This window comes from Podarcis vaucheri (genome assembly GCF_965113315.1).
Source record: "Podarcis vaucheri genome assembly, chromosome: 5".
NCBI lineage: Eukaryota > Metazoa > Chordata > Lepidosauria > Squamata > Lacertidae > Podarcis > Podarcis vaucheri.
In genome coordinates, this window is record NC_138763.1 from 25,495,563 (window position 1) to 25,517,978 (window position 22,416).

Here is a 22,416-nt window from a genome sequence, read left to right on the forward strand (position 1 = left end):
TCATTTTGCAGGTTCAGCTGTTTGACTTTTTTGAGAAGGAAACAGCTCAGCAGTTCCTCTGCGATCACATACACTGTGTAAGTTCAGGGGTGGTGATATGCAGCGTCTTTACAAATGTGTACTTGTGGCCAAGTTTTATGTGGCTTTTAACAGTACCTACAGGTGGAACTGGCACACATGCCTGTTTGCTCATACCTTAGTGCACCACTGTGTTCAGTGGGGATTATTTCATTTCATTTTTTCATTTCACTTTTAATTTGTATACCGTCTTTCTCTTTCACAACACCCAAGGCGGTTTACAAGCTGAAGAAACAAAGAATGTACACCTTATAACCATCTAATCCAATACAAAAATGTGGTAATAAAACATAACTTTAAAATAAGCAACTTGTATAAAATAAAGTAAGATTCAACAATCCATTAGAATAGCATAGAATAATATTAAATATCAGCATATAAAAATTAAACAAATCCACTCTTAACAATTATAATAAATAATTTCCAAACTGTAATCAATAAAACAACGGCAAGTCACAGTGCATAAAATAATACAATACAAATCGAGAAGCAGAGACTGGAGGGTGAGGCAAGGCAGGTGGAAGAAGGCCTTGCCTGATGAAGTCTCTCCCCTCACAGTTCTAGATCCAAAGATTCAAAAATTGTTCTGAATCTCATTCTTCAGTAGATGTACTCTCAGATGACTGTAAATGGGGCTGCAGTCTTACTTGTCTTATTATACAATGTTGTAAAACGGATCTATCTTTTGTTCTGATCCAGCTTTTGGCTAATAAACCTTGACTGCATTTTGAATTGCCTCGTGCATTTAGCACAATGTTCTTTTCCTCATCTCAGTCATCACAGTTACAGGTAGGTAGCCGTGTTGGTCTGCCATAGTCAAAATAAAAAATTTCCTTCCAGTAGCACCTTAAAGACCAACTAAGTTAGTTCTTGGTATGAGCTTTCGTGTGCATGCACACTTCTTCAGATACACTGAAACAGAAGTTGCCATATCCTTCTATATAGTGAGAAGGTGGGGAGGGGTATTACTCAGAAGGGTGGTGGGAATGGGAGATTGGCAGATAGCTGAGATGAGCCTGTTGACTACTCTTAATGACTGCAATAGGTCTTCCAGGAAAAGACAAGGGGTGAGAAGGTGAAAAATGGCTTAGTCATGTATAATGAGATAAGATCAGTCATCACAGATAGGTACAGCAGGTGGGACCTGCAACAGACCGTTACACTGTGGAGTGATGCTGTTTAGGAAGCCAGTCGATGTCAGTACGCCTTTCAACCAATGTGCAGCGACTGGGCTTGATAACTGGTTCTGCCCCAACTGGGCTAGGTGACTGGAGCACTTTCAGAGACCTTCCAATCCTGGAAAACAGGTCCCGGTGCTCTGGACCCACAACTGTGCATTGTGAGCACCAGACTCATGCAGAGTATAAACAACGTGGAAGCTAGCTGTGAAGCATAACTCCTTTTATTTCTAATAGCAGCTACAAACTAATGAACTACTGGCTTGCATGAGTCTCCCACTCAGCCATCTAGTCACTACATAGATAAGACTGTCTCCACACACAGAGTCAGGCAATCAGTCAGGAGCAGAAGAGTAGAAGAGCAGTTTCCGCCCCCTCCTTTCTCAAAACATCAGATCAGGAGATTCTGTCAATGGGAGGGGTGAAAATAACAACAGTCCCTCCCTTCTATTTCCCCTGTTTTCTGTTCTCTTCCCCACAATTGTCAGTCAGCATTCCGTGGCCATTGAGCATGCTCAGTGCTTACTGGGCTTGGGCTTTTCCCCCCTTTGCCTGTACATATTATCTGGACTGGGGTTCTGCACTTGGGTCCCCTCCCCTTTGCCTGTACGTATTTTCTGCACTGAAAATCCTTGGGGGTTCCCCAAACACAGAAACCTAGAAAGCTGCCTTATCCTGCGTCAGACCATTGCTCCATCTAACTCAGTATTGTCCACACTGATTGGCAGCAGCCCTCCAGGGTTCCAAGCAGGAGTCTTTTTTCCAGCCCTGCCTGGAGATCCCGGGGTTTGAACCCAGGACCTTCTGCGTGCAACATGGGTGCTCTCCCACTGAGCTATGGCCCCTTCCCAGCTGATGTCTTTCTTTTGTGTGTGGGTGGTGCCATTCTGGCTAAATAAGCAACAGCCTGAACTCACAGCCTGAGCACCAGAAATCAAGGGGAGGCTCTGAAGATGTGTGTCAACGTGAACCTGAGCAGTGGTGGACTTTGGTAATATGGGGCTTGAGCAAAGACAAAAGCCCCCCCCCCCCCGTTCTTATTTCCATAATAATTCAGTAGGGTACAGTTGTTTTTTATGGATCTTTTCTGTAGCTACCTGTATAAATAGAGTGTTGTTGTTGTTGTTGTTATGCACACCCTCGGCTTGGTGCCCTGTGTGAGGAAACTACCTGCACTGCCCTGAATCTGATGCTGACCTGAGTAACATTCATCCTTCTCTTCTAATCAGCTGAACTGTGAAGGAAGTCATGGAGTGATTCTATTTCTGTACAGCTTGCTTTTCTCAAGGACATTTGAAAGGTAACCAAAATGTTCCCCTGCTTTATCAATACCTAGATTTAAATTAAGCAATAAGTCACTGCGTCATCCTTTCTTTCTTCTTATCTTTTTAAAATTTAAGAATAGTTTATTTGCCACAGCATATATTTCAAGCATTCTCATAATCTTAAAAACCATAAAATAACAAGTCATGTGCTCCAACCTCATTAAAAAGAAGGGATACATTATACCTGCAACAATTTGAAAGGTTCAAATGTATACTTCAAGTATTCCAAACTATGCTACCTACCCCAAACACTACTCCCCCATGTGCCTCACTAACTGTGTGTTCAATAAAATTGCCCCGTACTGCGTAGAAGTTATCATTTTTCTTTTGGTCTCTTGCTACCTGCAATTTCCATGTTAGCTCTTCTAACAAAGCTGACTGCCAGACTGCTTCATATGACTTATCCATGGTCAACAGTTACAATGTTTTTCATGTTCTGACTATGGTCGTTCTCGCCGCAGTAAATAACTGGGTTATAAGATCTTTATTTCTAATTCTTGGCGAGTCCTGACTGTACAAATTAAGCAATGCCAGTCCTGGGGACATAGGAACTGTCTGCCTTGTAATCAAAGATATCTCTGCAAAAGACATTTTCCCATAATTTTTCTGTTTTTGAACACTCCCACCACGTATGTCTGTTTGTCCCAATAGTGGGACACCCTCTCCAACACATAGGGGAGCTGTTGGGTTTTATATAAGTTAGACTTCTAGGTGTTAAATACCAGCAATTTGCGATCTCGAGGGCTCTTTCTCTCGTCATTGCTGAAATAATTTATACAGGGCGTTGATCCACAGCCCATTCCATGCCTCTTCCTCAATTTCTAAATCCCAATTTGATTCCCACCATTATATTATTCTGGGGAGGGAAATATGCCTCTATAGTTGAAATATACAGGGATGATATTAATCCTTTCATTGCCTTATTTTCTTCTACTATTATTTTTTTGTATGTAGTTATTAATAATCTCCCCATTAAGTTGTTCTATAAAGTTATTATCATTAGGGCAGATACCAGCAGGCAACTGCCTTCGCTGTGCAGGCGATGTCAGCAAAGCAGCTTCTTGGACACTAGTTTCTAAGATTTCCTGTGCTAAGGATCTACAGTTCCTAAGTCCCTGATCCCAGGGGTGGAGGAAGGGGGTGGTGGGGGCGAGCTGCCCCAGGTGTCACCACTGAGAGGGGTGACAAAATGGCAGGGAGCACTCACCGCGGGGCCTGCAGCGCGCCTGAGCCACGCGTTTCTCCTGGGAGTGACATGGTGGCTTCGGCGCCCACAAGCTCCGCGCTGCCCCAAACAGTCTGCCCACCACATCCCCCTCAGCTGTAGGGTGTCTGAGTGGGAGGAGGCAGGCAGACTCCTCGGAGGCCCTGTGGAGCATCGTGCCCTGGCTCGCCCCGCCCCACAGGCAGCTGGCCCTGCCCCCACAGGTGGTTGGTCCTGCCCTTGGGTGCAGGGTGCGTGCGCCACCCCTGGTGCCCAATTGGCTTGCTCTGCCACTGCCTGATCCATGCAGCTATTAAGTGTCCCGCTATTAAGTGGAACCTTGGTTTTCGAACGTAATCCATTCCAGAAGATCGTTCGACTTCTGAAACGTTCGAAAACCGAAACATGCATTTCTGGAAGCATTTACTTACAGAAAACTCAAAACGGAAGCCATGTGGCACGTTCGGGTTCCGAAAAGCGTTTGAAAACTGAAGCAGTTATTTCTGGGTTTTGGGCGTTCGAAAACCGAAACATTCAACTTCCAAGACGTTCGGAAACTGAGGTTCCACGCAGTTGCTGCATCTCCTCTGCAGGCAGATGTGCTGTTACATTCGCTACTAAGTCCTTCAGCTCCTGCCGTGACTCGGCATAGAAGCTTCAGGGTGAATCAGTGCAGCATATGCTGCAAAATGAGGTCTCAAGCGAGCAGTGATTCTATTGCCCTACGTGGTGAACCCAATTCCCAGTCATCAGGCTTCCTCATCGAAAGCCAGGCTGATGTTGTGACCATATCTGCTTCATTGTAACATGCCCCCCCCCACCGAATCAGAGATGCTGCTTGCCAAAGGGGACTGGAGTGTGCTTGTGTTGTTTCATATTTTGATGGAGAGTTCCTCATGTGGGGTGGCTTTGAGGATAATGGGTTCTCGTGAAGACTCCTTGGAATGAAAATCAATTGGGTATGTTGTTGGAATTTTGAACTCTGCAGGAATCTTTAAAAGACTAAATTCGAAATGCTCAAGCCTTTCGGTAATCCCTTGTTCCTCTTCCATCGGGTGGCCTTTAAAAGAGCCTTTCAGATTCTCCTCCTGGCCACAGTTGTATTTGGTTAAACCTTCTGATTCCAGTCAGCTGATCAAATCCTCTGAGGAGGGTTAAGCTATTTTGAATTCTCCTTATTGGTGTCCTGTTGTTGTGATGGCCGGTTGCTTTACGGCTAGCTAATAATGGCGATATAGTCAAATTTTTTAAAACTCGTGTTAGAAAAACTCCCTTAGCAGTCAACATAGGCTTGGCATGTTGGAACATTGTTGTAATTCTGGGACACCTGAAAGATAGTAAAACTTTCTGTGCTTGTTTGGGGCAGATCAGGGACTCCACATTAACCAGGTCTATATAACTGGCTTGCTCCCCTAATGAAGACCTCGTGTGTCTTTTAGCTGCTTGAAATGTGGACCAAGGCAGGAATCTGTCTTTATAGGTGCATGTTATAAGGCTGACTTTGTTCACTTGCAGTACTAAATGTTGCTGCTCTTTCATTTCACTGCCAGACTTCTGGCTTGAGTTCTCTCAAGGTTTGGGACTCATTTTTTGGTTTATCTCTTTAGCTCATGGGTAGTTAGATAGAATAGGTACCTTTGAAATCCTGTGACTTCTTGAGTCGGATCTCCCTGCTGAGTGTCCTCATGACCTTTCCGATCAAAATATCCATTTTGGAATGTAGTAAATTCAGCATTTGACAAATAAAATCAGTTGTTTTAGCTGTCATTAAAATCAGCTCAGCCAGGTTCTCTGGGCTCGTCTCACCCTTCTGGGGTTCTGAATTTGCCTCATTACAATTGCTGTTGGGCTCCCCAATAATGCTAATTGGATCTTCATGTCCTTCAGCTTGCACTGCAAAGTGGTTATGAAGGGGGACTTGTGCAGACTGTTTAGCTGCTGGGGGTGAGTAGTCCTCAATTTCTCTAAAATGTTTGCTTGGCCCCATGAGGATCCTTCCCACCAGTTAGTGCACCAGACTGGTATAACAGAGGGTGAGACTGATTGCTTGTGAAATGGGAACCACTTATAAATGCCATCTCCAACTCCTCAAAATATTTCATCAACAGTGTCTCCAAAAAATTTTACACATCACTTGGGAAGACAGGCAAACTAATGCCAGTGTACTAGAAGAAGCAAAGATCACCAGTGTTGAAACAATGATTCTTCAACATTAACCTTGTTGGACTGGTCATGTTGTTCAGATGCCTGATTATCGTCTTCTAAAGCAACTTCTCTATTCCAAACTTAAAAATGGAAAGCGTAATGCTGGTGGTCAACAAAAGAGGTTTAAAGACTCTCTCAAGGCAAATCTTTAAAAATGTAGCATAAACTCCAACAACTGGGAAACACTGGCCTGCGAGCGCTCCAGTTGGAGAACAGCCTTTACCAAAGGTGTCATGGGCTTCGAAGACACGCAAAGTCAGGACAAAAAGGGAGAAACGTGCTAAGAGGAAGGAATGCTTGGCAAACCCTCACCATGATCAACTCCCGTCCAAAAACCTATGTCCCCACTGTGGAAGGATGTGTAGGCCCAGAATTGCCTCCACAGTCACAGACTCACTGTTAAAACCGTCTTTATGGGAGACAATCTTACTCGGCTATGAGTGATCGCAGAAGAAGAAGAAGAAGAAGAAGAAGAAGAAGAAGAAGAAGAAGAAGAAGAGAGGGTGACTGGAAATTACAGAGCAGCCAACTTAATAAAGCATAGGGTTTGTCTTGCAACATTATTGTTGTGTTTGAGTGGACTGCAATGTCTTATCAGCATTAGTAGTTGAAGCTAAAGCTGCTTGGGTGGCTGGGATGTGTTTTGACTACTGTCGGCTTTATCGTCAAAGAATGCTGAATAAATTCCTCTTGACAGCCAAGGCCAGGGAGGCCTAAACTTTGGACAGCTGGAAGTCTGAGTATAGACTGAGTGTAAGCTCCCCCCTCTGGATTATTCTGCAGTTACAGTCTTCAGTTCAACTAATTATTAGCTTGTTTAGCTTATGTAGGTAGCAACTTAAAATTTTTAAGAGGTTTTCTCACCGCTGCTGTATTGTAGTTGCCATCTTTGTAGTGTTACTTTAAAAAAATATATTTTGTCACCAGCGGCAGGGCAGCTGGACCCTTACAATGCTGGATTGGATGAATCCCAAGCAGGAATTAAGATTGCCGGAAGAAATATCAACAACCTCAGATATGCTGATGACACAACCTTGATGGCAGAAAGTGAGGAGGAATTAAAGAACCTTTTAATGAGGGTGAAAGAAGAGAGCGCAAAATATGGTCTGAAGCTCAACATCAAAAAAACTAAGGTCATGGCCACTGGTCCCATCACCTCCTGACAAATAGAAGGGGAAGAAATGGAGGCAGTGAGAGATTTTACTTTTTTGGGTTCCATGATCACTACAGATGGTGACAGCAGTCACGAAATTAAAAGACGCCTACTTCTTGGGAGAAAAGCAATGACAAACCTAGACAGCATCTTAAAAGCAGAGACATCATCAGCATCTTAAAAGCAGCATCTTAAAAGCAGTGAGAGCTGGACCATAAAGAAGGCTGATCGCCGAAGAATTTATGCTTTTGAATACGGGTGCTGAAAGAGACTCTTGAGAGTCCCATGGACTGCAAGAAGATCAAACCTATCCATTCTGAAGGAAATCAGCCCTGAGTGCTCACTGGAAGGACAGATCCTGAAGCTGAGGCTCCAATACTTTGGCCACCTCATGAGAAGAGAAGACTCCCTGGAAAAGACCCTGATGTTAGGAAAGATGGAGGGCACAAGGAGAAGGGGACAACAGAGGACGAGATGGTTGAACAGTGTTCTCGAAGCTATCAACATGAGTTTGACCAAGCTGCAGGAGGCAGTGGAAGACAGGAGTGCCTGGCGTGCCCTGCTCCATGGGGTCACGAAGAGTCGGACATGACTAAACGACTAAACAACAACAACCAGAGCATAAAGTTTTAGAACGAAGTTGGTATAAGGCTCAAAACTTAAGGAGAAAGCATGGGGTGGTTCAAAGCTACAAAGTGAACATTTGCACAAAGCCTTATTTCTGGAGGAGATATTAGAAGTTAATAGGATTGGGACACAATGGAGGGAAGACTGATGGAACTGAGAGAAGCTCGTTCATTTTGTGACCAGGCATGTTCAATCTACTGCAGGGGGTTGGACTAAATGAGTCTTTGAGTCCCTTCCAACTCTACAATTCTACAATTGATATTTCTGTGTGACTCACAAGCATTGAATCTGTCATTCTTACTGTGCAACATACCCATGCAAGCTTTCATTTGGCAGTGCTTTTGGGGGGACCACGTATAAAATCATACATACTCAAGAGGATCTGCTTTAATAGTACTGGATATGATGTTGACCTCAACTCTTGGAAAAGCAAAGTGTGCCTGTGTGCCTCCTTTATATGCCAGTGTGGTGTAGTGGTTAAGAGCGGTAGTCACGTAATCTGGGAAACCGGGTTCGCGTCCCCACTCCTCCACATGCAGCTGCTGGGTGACCTTGGGCCAGTCACACTTCTGTGAAGTCTCTCAGCCCCACTCACCTCACAGAGTGTTTGTTGTGGGGGAGGAAGGGAAAGGAGAATGTTAGCCGCTTTGAGACTCCTGAAGGGGAGTGAAAGGCGGGATATCAAATCCAAACTCTTCTTCTTCTTCTTCCTTTCTTGTTTTCTTCTGTCAGGCAGGGTGGAGAGTAGCAAACAGACAGGCTGGTGCTGCCCACACCATTTAATTGAAAGTCCAAATTGGCCTATGGGCCCCCAAAAAGATTTGTGGCCCCTGCTCTAACCACTACACCACACTGATTGTCGAACCCACCCTGTGCTGTGGGAACACTATGAGAACATCATCCATTGCTTCCCTGCCCTCCCACAACAGCTGGGTATAGCATATTCAAATGCATCCCTGTAGTCATCCTGAGATAGTTCAGTTGGTAGAGCATGAGGCTCTTAATCTCTGGAGGTTCGTGCTCCATGTTGGGTGAAAGATTTCTGCATTACAGGGGGTTGGACTAGATGACTCCTTGTAGCCCCTTCCAATTCTATCATTCTATGATCCCTGCTCTTCCATCCCTGAGACTGTAAGGTTGTATCCAAAGCTGTCCAAGCGGGTGGAAAACTCATGCAGGGTATCTCCGCCACCCCCACCTCAAAAAGCCTCTCCAGATTTTCAGGGGAACCTATGAAACTTTGGGGCTGCAACGGCAGAGGGGGATCCACCTGAAATCGGAGTCTGGCGTTCTGTTAGCAAAACTCTGGCAAGCAGGTTGACAGTGAAGAGTGACTCACGGCACCGAGCAACAATAGGGAACGCTAATTTTGTCTTTGTGTTTTGGTTGGGTAGGCTGCAAAAAGACCTTGACTGTACCACAACTCATCTGTTGCAATGCAGGCTTGGAAGCTTCATCTGCAGACAAGTAGGTGTATCGGAGGGGGGGGCAGCTGTGGCTCGTGGGGGTGGGTGGGTGTAAACTGCTGCGTTCTCCCAGCAGTGGTGCTGTGCTCGTTGGGATGGAGATGGGATCAGAGGAAGGCTGTGGTGGGACAGTCAGGGTGGCAGCAGCCCTGCAAGGCTGCCACTGCTGCTAACCCAGGGCTCTGCTTTTTGCCTTTTTTTTTAGAAAATCTTTATTAATTTTCACATAGACAAATATACACAAGTTACATAACATATAAAACAGAAAATGATACAAATGAATAGAAACGATGAAATAAGAAAAGATAAAGAAACAAACATAAACAAATACAATATACTACACTTACATGACAGATTAAAATGTATAACTTCCAATAATTCTCATTATACTACTTATATTATCTATTCCTTGCACAGATTCATATTATTTTTTTGTATCTATCTATCTATCTATCTATCTATCTATCTATCTATCTATCTATCTATAATGCACTATTATATTTCATGTAATTCCTATTTCTGCAAGTATCTTATTGTTCGTACAATACGTTTTTAAATATTCTTTGAATATTTTCCATTCCATATAAACCTTCTGGTTTGACACTCCTCTCATTTTTCCAGCCAACTTTGCTAGTTGAAGGTATTCTATCATAAGAATTTGCCACTCTGTAATCGTTGGTAAGATTTCATTCTTCCAGTTTCTTGCCACTATTATTCTGGCTCTGCTAACCTTGCCACTGTCACTGTGGGAACACCACGGGCTGCATCTCCTTGCACGAGGCATCACTATTGGACTTTATTTTCTTTAAGTAATGTTGTGAAGGCTGCGTGCCACCCCCAGTCTCTGACTGGCAGCAGAGGTGGAGCTGGCTGCTCTGGCACCTGGAGCAGCGTGACCTGAAGGCAGGGCTAGTGTCCCAGGGGGTGGGACAAGCATCCCAGGGGTGCATTGCCCACGGTGAGCATCCGGGGGAGGTGGCGATGTCACCCCCCCTCAGGGATGACACCCGGGGCACGCTGCACCCACCGCACCCACCTTGCTCTGCCTCTGTCTATCAGTAGCAATATTCCAGGGGGTTCCAGGGTTCTGTTTCTGTTGGGAAAATCAAAGCACAATGGAAGCTAGTGTCTTTAAGCTGCATCCCCAACTTTCGGCCCTCCAGATGTTTTGGCCTACAACTCCCATGATCCCTAGCTAACAGGACCAGTGGTCAGGGATGATGGGAACTGTAGTCCAAAACATCTGGAGGGCCGAAGGTTGGGGATGCCTGCTTTAAGATATATGGTTTATTGTATACCTGCTTACACCTTCAATGGAGGGAGTGCAGAACATTCTGACTAAACATCGGGAAGAACTTTCCGACAGTAAGAGCTGTTCCACAGTGGAACCGTCCCCCTCGGGAGTTTGTGGGCTCCCATTCCTTGGAGGTTTCTAAGCAGAGGTTGGATGGCCACCTGTCATGGATGCTTTAGCTGAGATTTCTGAATTGCAGGGAGTTTGGCTAGACGACCATTGGGGGGGGGGTCCCTTCCAGCTCTACCATTCTGTTATATCCCAAGAGTGTCTCCCGTTGCCTCTCCTTCCCAGAATGGCTCAGTTGGTAGAGCATGAGATTCCTAACCTTAGGGTCGTGAGTTCAAATCCCACATTGGGCAAAAAGATTCCTGCATGGCATGAGCTTGGACCAGATGACCCTCATGGTCCCTTCCAACTCTGCAATTCTATGATTGCTGAACACTGAGGAACAAGCCACTTTTGAGGTCAGCTTCTGATTCCCCACCTGAAAGCATGATTTGGGTCGTTTTCTCCTTTAGGCCATTCTGAACATCATCTTAACAGGCAGAGCTTGTCCACACGTGTTTAATGGCTTCCAGAAACTTGAGGCCGAAGGCAATGTGCAAAAGCAGCTGCATGGTGTCTCGTCCCGCAGCGAGGTGGGCTATTTACATTGGAGCAAGGAAGAGGTGGAACATTACAGATTCCCACAGGTAAGGTAAACATGCAAATCAGTGCACAGGTCTTTTCAGTGCAGGTAAGCATTTGAGCTACAGGGCCAAACTACACGTAACATTAGCAATGTGTTTGAAGGAGCATGTTTTACCCGGGCTCCTTTGGGAGGAAGGGAGGGATATAACACATAAGGATATGTTCGAGTCCCAGTGTGGTGTAGTGGTTAGAGAGTCAAGCTAGGACCTGGTATGTAGGGGTTTTGTGTGTCGCAAATTCCTAGCAGCCAGTCGTTTTCAGCTGGATCATGCTCTTATTTTTATTTGATGCTTACATGGGAGGAAGTTTTTTGAAAAAGATGAAGATGTTGGTTTTGTTTGGGGGCTCTGTGTTTTCTTTTTAATGCCTTACCGCACCATGAGACTGTGAACAAACTATGCCCTCCCCTCCCTAGGTTGGCAGCATGCTGAAAACTCCTAAATTGCCTGTTTGGTTGTGCAACATCAGTGGAACATACAGTGTCCTTTTCAGCACTAACAGGCTGCTCTTGTCTGACTGGAAAATGGAACACCTCTTTGATTTGTATTTTTATAATGGACAGCCCTCGCAGAAGACAACAGTGCATCTAACAGTAGGTAGGCACTTACCTTTACTGAAAGAGAACTTTTCAAATGAACACTCCTGACATCCCTTCAATTTTACATGTCCCTCAATGCCCTTTTTTCCACAAGTGATACTTAAATCCATTTTGGTGTGCTTTGCATGGATCAAATATATATCTATATCTGTATCTATATTTAACAAAAAAAAGTTCTGTGACCTTGCCAGCGCCTTCTGAGTTTTAAACTGGCATACATTTACATCCTGTGCTACATTAACAATACATTCTAAACTAAAATGTTCTTTAGATAAGCAGACCTTATGAAAACACCCATACAAGCAACAGTAAACAGCACAATAAGAGAGAGGGGGCAACTCTGAGAGCAGATCTGAAAGGAGACTCCAGCAATTAGGAGAGAGGAGAAGTACAGTCCCTGGGGGAAATTCTGAAAGCATTCTCAGTAGGGGAGAAAATACCCCCAATCGTTTTTTAAGCTACATAATCCATTAAGAGCCCAGTTCTTATTCTTCTTTTTACTAAGCACTCAGTGACCATTGGATGTCAAGAAAGCCTCTATGTTTTTAAGATGTTTTATCACTTGTGGTTTGCCACCCTGGGCTCCTTTGGGAGGAAGGGAGGGCTATAACACATAAGGATATGTTTTGAGTCCCAGTGTGGTGTAGTGGTTAGAGAGTCAAGCTAGGACCAAGTATGTAGGGTTTGTGTGTGTGTTTTTAAGCTGCAGGCCCTGATCCAGATTGGGTCTGTGGAACAGGGAAATTGGGGTATAACCCTTTCCTCCTGCATCATTCCCCCCACAAAATCCCCCTCCCCAAAACCATCTTTGGGCAATTTGCCCTTATTTTGAGGCTGTGTTTTTAACCCAATTGTGTCCTAGAAAGAAAGATACAGGAGCATATGGGGCCTGATCCACAGGACGCTGTCATATAATATATCAGTAATGTCTACACTGGGACGCAGGTGACGCTGTGGTCTAAACCACTGAGCCTAGGGCTTGCCGATCGAAAGGTCGGCGGTTCGAATCCCCGCGACGGGGTGAGCTCCCGTTGCTCGGTCCCTGCTCCTGCCAACCTAGCAGTTCGAAAGCACTTTAAAGTGCAAGTAGATAAATAGGTACCATTCCAGCTGGAAGGTAAACGGCGTTTCTGTGCACTGCTCTAGTTTCACCAGAAGTGGCTTAGTCATGCTAGCCACATGACCTGGAAAAACTGCCTGCAGACAAACATCGGCTCCCTCGGCCCGTAAAACGAGATGAGCACCGCAACCCCAGAGTCATCCACAACTGGACTTAACTGTCAGGGGTCCTTTACCTTTTTTAATGTCTACACTGACTGGCAGTGGGTCTCAGGGTTTCAGGCAGGAGTCTTTTCCAGCCCTGTGTACGGACTCCAGGAATTGCATGTAGAATTTGCATGCAGTGCATGTGCTCTGCCAACTGACCTAAAGGCAGGCAGCTGAAGCACAGGAGAGGTTGAGAGGCATGAGAAACACCAATGCCAGAAGCTTCCATTTTGCATGAAACAGCACGCACACAAGCTTCTTTTTCTTTCAGACACGCATTCTCATCACTGGGAGGAAAATCACCGTGAGGAGGACGGCGATGCAGAAAAGCGATTCCCTTCTGTGGAGATGGCCATCCGAACAAAGTGGGAGGGTGCTGCTATCAATTGGAACGGCGTGGTCCCCTTCTTCTGAAGTTAGCAGGTGCGGGCACAGAGCTGGTCCACAGGATCTCTTGCACGGATCCTGCAGCCCAGGCCTGGAGGAGAAAGAAAGGAAACTGCTACCAATGGACAGCTCAATGGGCCTGCCAGTTTGGACTGCCAATCTGCATTCGGTAAATAAATTAGGTGTGCTTATGGGATAAGTAAAAGACAAACTGTGCTACATGTGCACACACAGAGAGAGAACGCTGCAAGCTAAACACAGAACTGAGATCAAATTGGAGTATAGCAAGACAGTTTTACACACACACACACACACACACACACACACACACACTGCTGTGAACTTTTGCTTCTCCCACCAACCGGGCCTCATGGAAGGGTGCTGCCTGTCATGGAAATATAATTGGTGTGAAATGACTGAGGACCTAAAGTCAATTAGGAATGTTGGAAGTGACAGAATGAAGTCATGACCCCGCTGTTTCATATCTTCATGATGATTTCTCCCTTTTGGTTGAAAATTATTACTGTTTCTGTTGTTGAATTTTTCTGCTGCCAGGAGGCACAGTCTGTAGCGTACAGAAGTCCCAGCCCAGAGTTCTTTGAGTCAGAATGTCTGCAGTCCATTCCTAAGAAGCATATACATTTGGAATTCAGTTTAATTAAGTGGCAATTACTGTGGCTGAGCATGGGGGAAAGGGCACTTTAAACATGACAAATACGTGAATCGACATAGAGTGATGAGGTTTAACAGATCATGTGAGTCTAGCAGTTCAACATGTGCTTTTAAGGGGGGGGAGATTACTTTTTTAAAACTTTTGGAGGAGAGGGAGGTGATTCAGTGGGTTGGACACAGAAGGAAAAATGGATAGGATAATTTAGGCAAAAAAGATAAAGGTGTCCTTTTTCCTACATCCAAGTAGCTAAAAGCTTGGATACAAATGTTTTTTTTCCTAAAATCCAAGTAGCTAAAAGCTTGGATACAAATGTTTTTTTTTAAAAAGAAAAAGGCTTTGTGAGAAACTTGCAAGAGAAACATAATACAAATTAAGGGTGTGTCTAAGCAGTATTTAAAACAATTTGCACACGTGGAGGAAACTGGATAGCAAACCTTTTAAAGACATAAAATGAACTTAAAATGTTTTGTAAACTAGGGCAGAAAATCAGTAGTGGCTTTGAAAATCACTAGATATGTTTTCCCCCTTTTGACCTCAATATATAACAAGGGCACTGTAAAAATAAATGTCGAAATATATTTAATTTTTTAAAATTTTTTAATATATTTCGACTGTGTCAGACCAACACGGCTACCTAACTGAATGTAAAAATAAAGTATTGGTAATCTGCTATTAGGAAATAACAATGGAAAATTTGGCATTACTGGGTGCCTAAGAAAATTAACTGAAAAGACTGAGGTGGTGTTTGTACTTTGCTTGATCACGGCAGCTGAAATAAATGTAACCTAACTCTAGACAAAGTTGTATGCAACTATAGCATGATTAATTAATAAGTATGTAAAACTTGATGACTTACGGATGTGTAAGAAACGGTAGATAACCTAATTTGTTGAAAACTGGTCATTCTTTATAGCACATAATTATATCATTGCCAAGCTTTTGGTTTGCTGCGTCTTCTTTTTCCAGCTTAGTTGTATTGATAAAATAATGTTGAATATGTCTGCTCGAAACAGAGGGAAAGATGCAATATAGAATCCTGCCACCCAGTTGTCTTCCTCTCCTTCCTCCATCTATGAAATCTACACCGCCACAACCGGAGAGCAGGTGCGCCCTATTGAGTTGCTTGCAAGGCAAATACGATTCAAGCAAACTACATAATGTATGGTGTTACACAGCGGCAAGTCACCCACAAGGTGGCGCTCAGAACTGTCCGATCCGCGTTTCTCGAGGAGGACGAGAGAGATCTTTGTAATATGGGGCCTGCTGCCTGATTTGTCTTTTTAATGCGCGCAATAAATATCCGGGAGAAATTTAGCAAAAAAAAAACAAAAACAAAAAAACAAACCAAGGGCGCTCAGGTGTTGTTGATTCTGCTTAATCCATACTGGAAGCAATCCACTCCCAACTGTTTTTGGTGTGGCATTGTTTCTGGGAGCATGGCATGGTTTAATAATAATAATAATAATAATAATAAATTACATTTATACCCCACCCTCCCTGGCCAGAGCCGGGCTTGGGGCGGCTAACACCAATAAAATTTCAGTAAAAACATAATAAGAAAAAAGAAAAAGAAACAATTTAAAATACAGGTAAAATGCAATTTAAAATCATTTTAAAAGTCAAAACCATAAGAAGAGGGAAACATAATGGTCAGACAGAGTCCAAACCAAAGGCCAGGAAGAACAGCTCTGTCTTGCAGGCCCTGCGGAAAGATGTCAAGTCCTGCAGGGCCCTAGTCTCTTGTGACAGAACGTTCCACCAAGTTGGGGCCAGTACTGAAAAGGTCTTGGCCCTAGTTGAGACCAACCTAACCACCTTGTGACTTGAGACCTCCAAAATGTTGTCATTTGTAGACCTTAAGGTCCTCTGCGGGGCATACCAGGAGAGGTGGTCCCGTAGGTACGTGGGTCCTAGGCCGCATAGAGCTTTAAAGGTCAAAACCAGCACCTTAAACCTGACCCTGTACTCCACCGGGAGCCAGTGCAGATGGTAAAGCACTGGATGAATGTGATCCCACGGCAAGGACCCCATAAGGAGCCTCACCACAGCATTCTGCACCTTCTGGAGTTTCTGGGTCGGCTTCAAGAGCAGCCCCGTGTAGAGCGAGTTACAATTATCAAGCCTGGAGGTGACCGTCGCATGGATCACTGTGGCCAGGTCGGGGCGGGAAACATAAGGGACCAACTGCTTAATACGGCAGAGATGGGAAAATGCCATATGCTGTGTTCAAGAAAATCAGGGGGAAAGCTCAGTCTGGATGGTGAATATTAGAAGCATAGAACTGTAGAGTTGGAAGGGACCCTGAGGATTGAGTCCAACCTGCTGCAATACAGGAATATACAGCTGTCCTTTATGGGGTTTGAACCTGCAACCTTGGCATTATTATCAGCACCATGCTGTAACCCACTGTAACTTATACCCCGGGAGGCACATTCCCTCAAGACAGATGTCAACAACAACTTATCCATCTAAACCAATATTGTCCATTCTGACCAGCAGAGGTTCTCCAGGGTCTCAGATAATGGGCTTTCTTGTCAGCACCTACCCAAAAATTTTAGCCGGAGATGTCAGACCCTGAATGTGGGATGTTCTGCAAAGGAAGCATCTATGACACATACACCCTCCCCCCAAAAATCATAAAGATTGCGGACTATGGGATTGTTATGGTAATTTAGATGTAGTAAAGATAACAGAGGGACGCGGGTGGCGCTGTGGGTTAAACCAGAGAGCCTAGGGCTTGCCGATCAGAAGGTCGGCGGTTCGAATCCCCGAGATGGGGTGAGCTCCCGTTGCTTGGTCCCAGTTCCTGCCAACCTAGCAGTTCGAAATCACATCAAAGTGCAAGTAGATAAATAGGTAAATGGGAAGGTAAACAGCGTTTCTGTGCGCTGCTCTGGTTCGCCAGAAGCGGCTTAGTCATGCTGGCTACATGACCGGGAAGCTGTACGCCGGCTTCCTCGGCCAATAAAGCGAGATGAGCGCCGCAACCCCAGAGTCATCCGCGACTGGACCTAATGATCAGGGGTCCCTTTACCCTTTACCTTTAAAGATAACAGAGCAAACTTTAATAGACAAAAGCATGAATATTACAAAGCTGCAGCATCCTCCAAACTATTATTTATTGTGAAGTGTTGGGTGGGGGTGTCACATTAACTATGTGGCCAAACGGAACACCTTTCAGCAACATCTTCCCTTTGCTTTTCGTGCAAACTTTTAAAATGTTCTGCGGATCATTCAGGTCACAGTTTGCCAGCTGTGCGTAATTGCCCACATGTGAATTCCCAGGTGGCATTTTGAAAGGCACTCTGTATTCCCCGAAGACCACGGTGTGGCAAGAAGAGATAAACAGAAGCAGGTGCAGTTTTTGCAAGTTGCCGCTTTTCCATCACTGGATCCTGTATATGCAATAATACAATTAGCTACACAGAGTCCTCCTACCTTATATTGAACCAGACCTTTGGTCGATGTAGCTCAATCTTGTCTTCACTGACATAGCAGCTGCCCAAAGTTTCAGGCAGGAGTCCATCCCAGCTCTTCCTGGAAACACCATGGGTTGTATCTCAGACCTTCTGCATGCAAAGCAAGTGCTCTGCCAGTGAATCAAAAAACCACAGTAACATAGACTTGGAAGGGACGCAGGTGGCACTGTGGGTTAAACCACAGAGCCTACGACTTGCCGATCAGAAGGTCGGCGGTTCGAATCCCCGCGACGGAATGAGCTCCCATTGCTCGGTCCCTGTTCCTGCCAACCTAGCGGTTTGAAAGCACATCAAAGTGCAAGTAGATAAATAGGTACCGCTCCGGTGGGAAGGTAAACAGCGTTTCCGTGTGCTGCTCTGGTTCGCCAGAAGCGGCTTAGTCATGCTGGCCACATGACCCGGAAGCTGTACGCCGGCTCCCTCAGCCAATAAAGCGAGATGAGCACAGCAACCCCAGAGTCGGTCACGACTGGACCTAATGGTCAGGGGTCCCTTTACCTTTACCTTTAACATAGACTTGGAAGGGACCACGAGAATAATTTAGTCCAACCCCCTGCAATGCAGGAATATTTCACCCAACGAGGGAGTTGAACCCATGGCCTTGAGATTAAGAATTGCATGCTCTACCCACTGAGCTATCTCTGAGGTACAGTCCTCCCCTGATTCATCTTCTACAGCAGGGGTAGGGAACCGAACCTTTTTGGCCTAGCAGGACAGATTTGTGTCTCCTTCCATGCCATAGGCCAATTTTGACAGGTAAGTAGGACCACCCACCTGTCTATCACCAGGTGGCATTATGATGTCAGATGATGGACAGGTGAGTGGTCCCACCCACCTGTCCAATGTAGCCTGTAGGGGTGGGGTGATAGTGACCAAGCAGGAATAAACTCCCTGGGCATAGGCTGATACACAGGGAGTTGAATCCTGCTTTCTGCAGGGTTCAGGTGTGCTAGCGGATCTCCTATGAGGAACCAGATCGTATGTCCAGTTGAAGCAGTTGTCCTGCAGGGAACGCACTCAGGCACCTGAACTAAGCCGGAGTGAACTCCCCACCCATAACTGACATGTGGGGACCTCAACCCTGTTTTTCAGTCCAATAATTCAGCTGTGTCTCTACCTCTTAATCTCATGATCGTGGGTTCACTCCCCACACTGGGCAAAAGATCCCTGCATTGCAGGGGGTTGGACTATTCGATCCTCGTGGTCCCTTCCAACTCGACAATTCTATGTTGCTGTGATATCGTTTTGTGGAAAGGGCTTCACAGGACAAATGCAGAGGCCTGATTTGGCCCACGAACTGCAAGTTCCCCACCCTGGTTATGTAGAATCTGTTTTCTTTTCTGTTTGTTACGCAAATGCTCCATGAGAATTGCAGGCCATTGTAATCGCCGTGAGATTTCTGCGCTCCCGACAGATCACCTCTGCTGTGCAACTGGTCACCTCTGTTCAGAATGTACAATTTTTCAATAATTTCTAGGAAAAGAAAAGGGCATTCCTCCCCACGCTCTGAGCTTCCAGAATTCTCCTATCTGCAGAGGGGTTGGGTGATGGTATCAACACATTCCTAAATCCTGCCACTTATGACATCATCTATATTTACATTGGCACAAAGGGGCAGGAGAAGCTGCAGCAGAAAATGAGTTGGCATCACACTAGATCCTCCAGCTGAGAGGAAGACAGCATAATGTGCTGGGGAGGGAGAGAGCAGGGATTTACTGCAATAATAGGCAGTGAATCCCTGCTTTCTCTCTAAAGCCTCTTCTACATACTTCTCTACACTACAAAACTCTGAATAAATATATGCAATATTAATAGTTTCGCTATGTGCCAAGGTAGCTGATACATACCAAATGTACACGTTAGGTTAATTTAAATCTGCATGATGTACTTGCATGGACAAAAGGCTGTCTGCACAACCGGATGGCACAGCTTTGCTAGTGAGTATAATGAATGCTAAAGTTCTGAAAGCATTCATATTACGTAACCATACAAGGCTGCAATCCTATACCAGGCCTGCCTTATTGATTTCATTGCAGTACAATGTTTCACAGATTATCTGGTCAGATGACGACTGCTTTGGACATTTCTGAAGCTAATAAAAAGGCTACCTTTTCTCATGATCCTGCTATACTCAGAGGCTACTGAATTTACCCAAGAAACTCTTATCCACCCTGGCAGACATAGAAATGGCAAAACGTTAAGAAGCAGTTCCCCAAATGCATACCTGGGCTAAAAGTGGGTCTCTGGGTCTGAAAAGGTGAAGACTGCTGCTTTAGATTGGGGGTGGGCACACCTATGCCTTGAATACTAGGGCCCAACCACCAGAGCCACATGCAAAAATCCTGGCACAGAACATATGTGGCTTGGGCACAGAATTAAGGGAAAACTTATTTTCAGCACCAGAACTGAGCTCACAGTTCTCCCACACACAAAAAACCACTCATGGTTTCACTCTCTAGCCTTCTTCTGCAGAACAACCTCTCTTCCATAAAACTGTCCACATTTCTTTTAAAGCCATCCAAGTTGGGATCAAATCTTGCCCTTTATATTCTGTGTGAGAAGTACTTTATTTTACCTGCCCTCCGTTATTTTTAATGCTGTGCAGTGTTTATGAAAAGCTGCCTTGCACATCTCATATGGAAATAAATTATTATTTTTCAAAGAACAATTTAAAAACACACACGTTGTTTTACGTTGTTATTCTACTGACTAGAAGGCGCCTTGGGCACAACACGTCAGAGACAGGAGAATGAAACCTTTTAAGAGGAAAAAAATAATGCAACATGATATTCTAGAGAACCTTCCTTGAAGAGACTCTTTCTGGTTCCAGACTAAGAATCTGCCACAAGGGAGTCGGATTAAAAAATGCCTTTTCCTCTCTACATGTCCCAAGGGGCTATGGTAGAGCTCAAGGAAAGGAACAGCCCATTTGTTCTTAAGTATGTACTGCACAATGTAAAATGGCAAAACAATGGGGTGGTGCTCTAGGAAATGCCCCACGTAGCCTTAGCAGCTGCACATGAAGGCATGCTTCTTTCGCAAGTGCAATGCTGTAGCCATAAAGGAAGACGCCATAAAATCTGCTTTCATGTCAGAAACAATTATGCTGCCTCCCCCACCCCCCAAACCACACTGGCACTGATTTCCCGGCCCCAGTTACATCCGCAGTGGGGATGAGATCTAATTTAAGATGCAAACACCACCTCTAAATTGCTCTTCTTTAATAAGGGTCCCCGGGGAATTGCACGAATAAACGTAAGCCGACTTTTAAAACTATTGACTCTTAACACCATTTCCTTCTCAAGCTGCTCTCGGTTTAGCAGTCTGCAGATCCTGTCTGATGACTGATACATTAGCCCATTAATCTTTATCAATTAGAGACAGCACACCTGAGCAACAAAACCTCTTAAAACCCCTTCTGATTTAACGCCTGGGCGTGATTGAAAGCTGACATACTAACTACACAAGGAGCCCTTTTATTTTACGGAATGGTTCCTATTCTCAGCCAGTCTGTTGAGCTGTTAAGGTGCTAAGGCTCCCCTCTAGCTCCTGTTTTCAGCTAGAGGCCTATGTTCACTCATTGGAGGAAATTCAAATGCAGGAGCTGTCTCCATACTTAAGCCTCAGACTTCATTTTCACAGCACCGGAGCTTATTTCCTATGCATGGCAACTTTCCTTTAGCAACTCAGATTGAAGGCACATTGCCTGGGTGCAGAAGGAAAGGCAACATGAATGACAAGGCAGTGCAATTCTAGACACAACTGCTGCCGCTGAGTTCACTGGGGCTCACTACTTTTGCTCCTAGGGTTAGCAGGTATATGGGTTGCAAGCCAGACTGCCTAAACACTGGAGGTGCAACATTTGAAAAAGGGACATGCAGAAACCCTGAATATGGTAAGAACTTGAACATCCTTCCCTTATTTTTCTAATATTGCATTGGTTACCAACTGTGGCAATCACACAGGGTCCCCGGACGTTTCACCGTCTACTGATCCCTGTGCCACCACTTTATTTCTCGCTGCCACCACCCAGGCTCTACCTGGTAAATTACTGAGTCCAGTCAGGTTAAATTGGAACATAAACTTCTGTTTATTTATTGCAGTTTAACAAGCTTGTGGTTTCATAAACGGTATCAGTCAATTACAATCATGGGGTGCCTATCCAGACCTATAACTTCCGCTAGCTGCTCTCACTCACTAAACCACCTCTCAGTTATTTGTCTTCCTAGCTCCTAACTGTTCCTGACTCAGTTTATTTCGCTACACTAACTCAACCTACCCACAGACTCTATCCCAATTCACTTCCACTCCAACCAACCACCCAACTCCCAACAAATTCCCCCTTTGCCCCTCCCAGAGCTGGTTTTATAGTCCCTCTGACTCCACCCCCTGGGTTCTGATTGGGTAACTTGTTTAACTATTTCACCTCCAGCACTCGCATATGTTAACGTCACACCAACACCCCCCCCCCAAAAGATGCAAGTCAGGCATTGTCAGGGACTGGATTGAGGAGGAATGGTGGGGACCGTCCCCCCTCCTCCTGCACCTTCCCGAGAAGAGGACAGTATAGATTTAGAACAGTGGTTTGCAGAAGGTCATAGCTCAGAGGCTGCAGAGAGGAGAAGCTGGGAAGTATTGGGAGAGGAGCAGGAGGAAGAAGCAGCAGCACCAGGAGAGAGACGACTGACAGACTCAGTGTCCTTGGAAAGCATTCCTGACCGCCGCCCCCTCTCCCAGGACCAGGCGTGCATTGAAAGTAGGAGAACAGAAAGCTCAGAGGCAGAAAGCAC

The 22,416-nt window shown here is 45.1% G+C and overlaps 1 protein-coding gene across 1 annotated transcript in view; it reads left to right on the forward strand.

Moving 5' to 3' along the window:
* The window catches only part of MINDY4B (MINDY family member 4B), a 32,044-nt gene extending 17,004 nt beyond the window's left edge, over positions 1–15,040 (forward strand). The window contains exons 7-14 of the mRNA XM_082224437.1: positions 12–77; positions 2,486–2,556; positions 9,165–9,237; positions 11,052–11,225; positions 11,639–11,819; positions 13,359–14,434; positions 14,481–14,714; positions 14,804–15,040. Coding sequence (XP_082080563.1) covers positions 12–77; positions 2,486–2,556; positions 9,165–9,237; positions 11,052–11,225; positions 11,639–11,819; positions 13,359–13,501 — 708 coding nt within the window. The 3' untranslated portion in view covers positions 13,502–14,434; positions 14,481–14,714; positions 14,804–15,040. The remainder of the gene's footprint in view (positions 1–11; positions 78–2,485; positions 2,557–9,164; positions 9,238–11,051; positions 11,226–11,638; positions 11,820–13,358; positions 14,435–14,480; positions 14,715–14,803) is intronic.
* The last annotated feature ends 7,376 nt before the right edge of the window (positions 15,041–22,416 follow it).